We start from the raw sequence: 3,945 nt of genomic DNA on the forward strand, positions 1-3,945 counted from the left end.
CTGAAAGTTCTCATGGGTGTTTTGTGGTATGGGCAAGAGTAGACAGGACTGGCCTTCATCTTGTAGCCATTGAGGGAGTCACAGGAGGAGCTGAGTACAGGACCTGGGAGAATGGGGAGAGAAAGTAGGGGTATCCTGTCTTATGACTGAGAAAATGACTACAGTCTTAGGAAGCTAGTGGATAATTTAGCAGAGATGGGCTGGAACTGGAGAGCTAAGTCTGTACTGTAGGTTTGGCTGACTGCTCTTAGTCCCCAGGCTGAAGCAGGTCCAAAGTCCTTATGGCTGTGACCTCAATGACAACTTGTCCCCTGAAATTGTCCTCTAGTACTTTGGACCCCACGGCCCCCTCCAAGTCAACTTGTGACATGCGTCTGTTTGTACTTATCCTCACACAGCTGATACAAGAATACTAGGCCCAGGAAAATGATGTGGGAGTTCCTAGAGACTGTAAGGAGATGAGGTCCCTAAGGCCTGTCTGTTTCTACAGTTGAGAGGAACAGCAAAGGACACCAGCTCCACCTGCCTCCTTATCCACCTAGGTCTGCAGGTGAGTTTGGCAGGGATGTAGTGTCCTGGCTGGGTTCCTGGGGGCAGCTTGTGCTAGAGTGTTAGGGGTGTGAAAATTGAAGATGAGCAAGGGGTTGGGTAGTTGAAGAGCAGCCATAGAAGTGGAGTTTAGGGGTGGATATGTACTAAAATATGCAAGGCATTTCTAGATGGTGACAGTAGGAACTCCCTCACCTAGAGTCAGGGAGGGCTTCTTAGAGGGAGGGGCCTTGAACTTGGTGGAAAATAGTAGGGATGGTTTTAAGATGGTTGTTGGAGTTTAAGAAGAGGAGAAAACACAGATCCCATCAGGAATAAAGTTGCAGAGTGTGGTGAAGGTGAGGGTAGGGAGCCCTGAGAAGGCATTGGCACTAGTGAGCAGTATACAGGCTGAGGAGTAGGCTCTGTGAGCCAGCTCCACAGCATCTGGTGTCTGTAATAGCTCTGCTGTGTGTCCACCTCTAGGCCACATTTCTCTGGGCCTAATGGGACATAAGGCTGGGCCATAGTTGGGGATGGGAGTCTTCTGGTCCCAGTTAGTCAGCATGCCAGGCTACTAGACCCTCATATGGGTCCATCCTACATCTTTAGATCTAGAGCTATCCTGTGAGACACCCATAAGCAATTGGCACTTGAACAACACGATGCCACAGAGAATGACAGTCCTGATTTGTCTGTCAATGACTGGAAGTACCTGACTTGCTACCTAGGCTGAGCCCCAACAGGCAGAGCCTATCCCCAGTAGGGGAAGTGGGGATCTTTATTACTCCCCACCCAATCCCACTCAGAAAATGACCCCTTTTCCAGTGGGGGTGGAGGGATTCCCTGTCTTTGACCACGTGACCACCTGCTCCTGCCAGTCCCGGCCATGTCAGAATGACCATCACCCATGGCGCATGTGTTGGGGAGGAAGCTGGGCTCAGTGTGCTGTGTCAGCTCTTGTTCCTGTTATCAACTCTGCTGCTTTGCCCAAGGGACAGGTGCTATCGTTCTGGACCCAGAGGTGACCAAGCCTGCATCTACCTTGTGATTATTTGTGCGTGTGCACGCATACTTGTGTACATGCACTCATACATGCACACATGTGCATGTGCACGTATGTTAACCTGGGTGGAAGACCTTAATGTCAAGGTGCCCTGGACAGTGTGAGGAATGTTCACCTGTGTGGGCCGAGTATCAACTACTAACTAGCAAGGAGAGTAAGTGCTGCAGGGATGGTCACACTTTAGAAGCTAGGCACCACTGAATGTCTTAGAATGTCTTAGAGAAATTCCCAGGGCTGGAGAGATGGGTCAGCGGTTAAGAGCACTGCCTGTTCTTCCAAAGGTCCTGAGTTCAATTCCCAGCAACCACATGGTGGCTCACAACCATCTGTAATGAGATCTGGTGCCCTGTTCTGGCCTGCAGGCATACATGCAGACAGAATACTATACACATAATAAATAAATCTTAAAAAAAAAATTCCCAGCCAGGCTTCCTTTCTGGGATCCTCACATACTTGGGGTGCCCATGAACTTCAGCTTACTTGGAGAGAATGTAAGACCTTTATTTTAAAAATAAGACATAATTTGGTCCTGGGCATCCTTGTTCCAAGCCATCTGGGATGCTAACACCAAGGCTATGACTGCCTTCAGTGGTGTCCAGACAGGACCAAAGTATCACCTTCCTCAGGAATCTCAAGTGAGGAGGCAGGTAAAGGACACTGGTTCTGGCTGTGGGGGCAAGGGCCTTGTGAGGTTCTAAGGTTGAGGGAGCTGAGTTCCCTTGGAATAGCTCTCATTATTAGAGGTGGCAGCCAAGTACCAGGGGCCAGCACTTCCTGCTCCAGTGGACTGTGGTCCTGAAATGTCCAACCTGGAGCTCTTCTGGAAAAGACAGAAGGCATAGGGGTTCTGGGGCTTGTGGAATGCTGGGCCATCAGGGAAACACTATATGGTTGTTGTTACCTTAAGCCTAAGCAGGGTTGTGTCTTTAATCTGGTGTGTGTATACTCCTCTTTATTAGTGGATAAATATTAGAAAATCATCTCTCAGAAGGTGTGGTCAGGGGCAGGCTGGACTTGCCCAGCCTACTGGGGGCAGGCCCTTCAGGGGGTCCTGGTGTGGTCTGCAAGGTGAGGCTGTCCCGCCAGGGCTCATACACCAGGGTGTAGCTTTCTGCTCTCTTGATAGTGAACTTGTAGGTACGATTGGGCAACAGGTTGTGAACATCAAAGGTGCAGGCAGCCACAGGGACTATGCCGCACTGTGTACACTCCTGTTGTGTCCGCGGCTCCAGCAGTTTGAAGCGCAGCTCATACTGTTCTGGTGCTGCTGGTTGGATGGTGACAAACCAGCGTAGGCTGACCCAGTCCTGATGGGCCACTGACTCCTTCCGGTCAAACATAACTGGCATCTTAGTGCTCAACATAAGCCGGATGTGTGGGATTTTGGTGGCTCCAATGTCAGATACCAAGCGGTGCTTGACATGCAGGTGCCCTGGTACCATCATGGCCAGGAAGTTGTCCATAACAACTGACAAATCTGCCAACTGCTGCTCCACAAGCCCCCAGCCAGCCAGGAAGGGCCGTGGGTCAGGGGCCTCAAGCAGGGCGTCCAGTGCCGCTCGGCCATGGTCCAGCTGTTCCAACAGGTCCCCGAGCAGCAGGAGCTGGATCTTGGTCTGTGCTGTGCCCACCTTCTTCATGCGCTGAAACTTCCAGGGGTCAATGAGCTGGAACATGGTGTTAGGCAGCACCAGTGGGTTCTGGTCACCCAGGGCCAGATGCTTAGGGAGGATCTCAATGTAGTAGGAACACTTCTTGAGTAGTTGCATGCGGGCATGATGGCGCTTGAGCAACTGGGGGCTCAGGTCTGTGGTCAGAAACTCACGCAGCACATTGCGGCGCTCCATATAGGTCCTCCAAGCCTCCGGCTCCAGCAGCTGCTGGTCCTCTGCTTCCTCCACCTCCTCTGAGTCCAGGAAGGAATGGGGACTGTCCAGCTTCATTTTGTCCAGGGCCAGGCCTGTCACCTGGAAGTTCATTGTCTAGGAGCTGAGGGTAAGGACTAGGCATCAGCTGTGACAATCAGACTGGCTGTGCCCCCAACCTAAGCCTTCTACCCCATAATGGTCTTTGCTCTCCATCCCCTGGACCACAGCCTTCTGAGCAGAGAGAGACCCATGGATGGAGAGAATAGTAGGCTGGGTACTGGACAAAAGTAGATGATGAAGAAGAAACTTCTATCAAGGCACCAATAGTCTTTTGTGGTGATGAGCTAACCGGGTTGAGAGAGTGGGCTATAGGATCAGAGTGGTCTGGAAAGAAACTCTGGGATGCCAACCAGTTGTGAGACGTCGGGAGCCTCAAGTTCCTCACCTACTGTGGATAATGGATGGTACCCATTAGGCTGTGGA

General features: G+C 51.4%; 1 protein-coding gene across 1 annotated transcript; it reads right to left on the reverse strand.

Moving 5' to 3' along the window:
* Positions 1–2,571: 2,571 nt before the first annotated feature.
* Positions 2,572–3,573, reverse strand: Fndc11 (fibronectin type III domain containing 11). Its single transcript, XM_057780143.1, has one exon. It carries the CDS (start codon positions 3,571–3,573, stop codon positions 2,572–2,574), a length of 1,002 nt encoding a protein of 333 aa, XP_057636126.1.
* Between the last annotated feature and the right edge of the window lie 372 nt (positions 3,574–3,945).

Source organism: Chionomys nivalis, chromosome 9 (assembly GCF_950005125.1).
Source record: "Chionomys nivalis chromosome 9, mChiNiv1.1, whole genome shotgun sequence".
Taxonomy (NCBI): Eukaryota; Metazoa; Chordata; class Mammalia; order Rodentia; family Cricetidae; genus Chionomys; species Chionomys nivalis.

Bases quoted from the DNA above. Each gene is read 5' to 3' on its own strand.
- Fndc11 (XM_057780143.1), bottom strand. From the start codon at position 3,573: ATGAACTTCCAGGTGACAGGCCTGGCCCTGGACAAAATGAAGCTGGAC.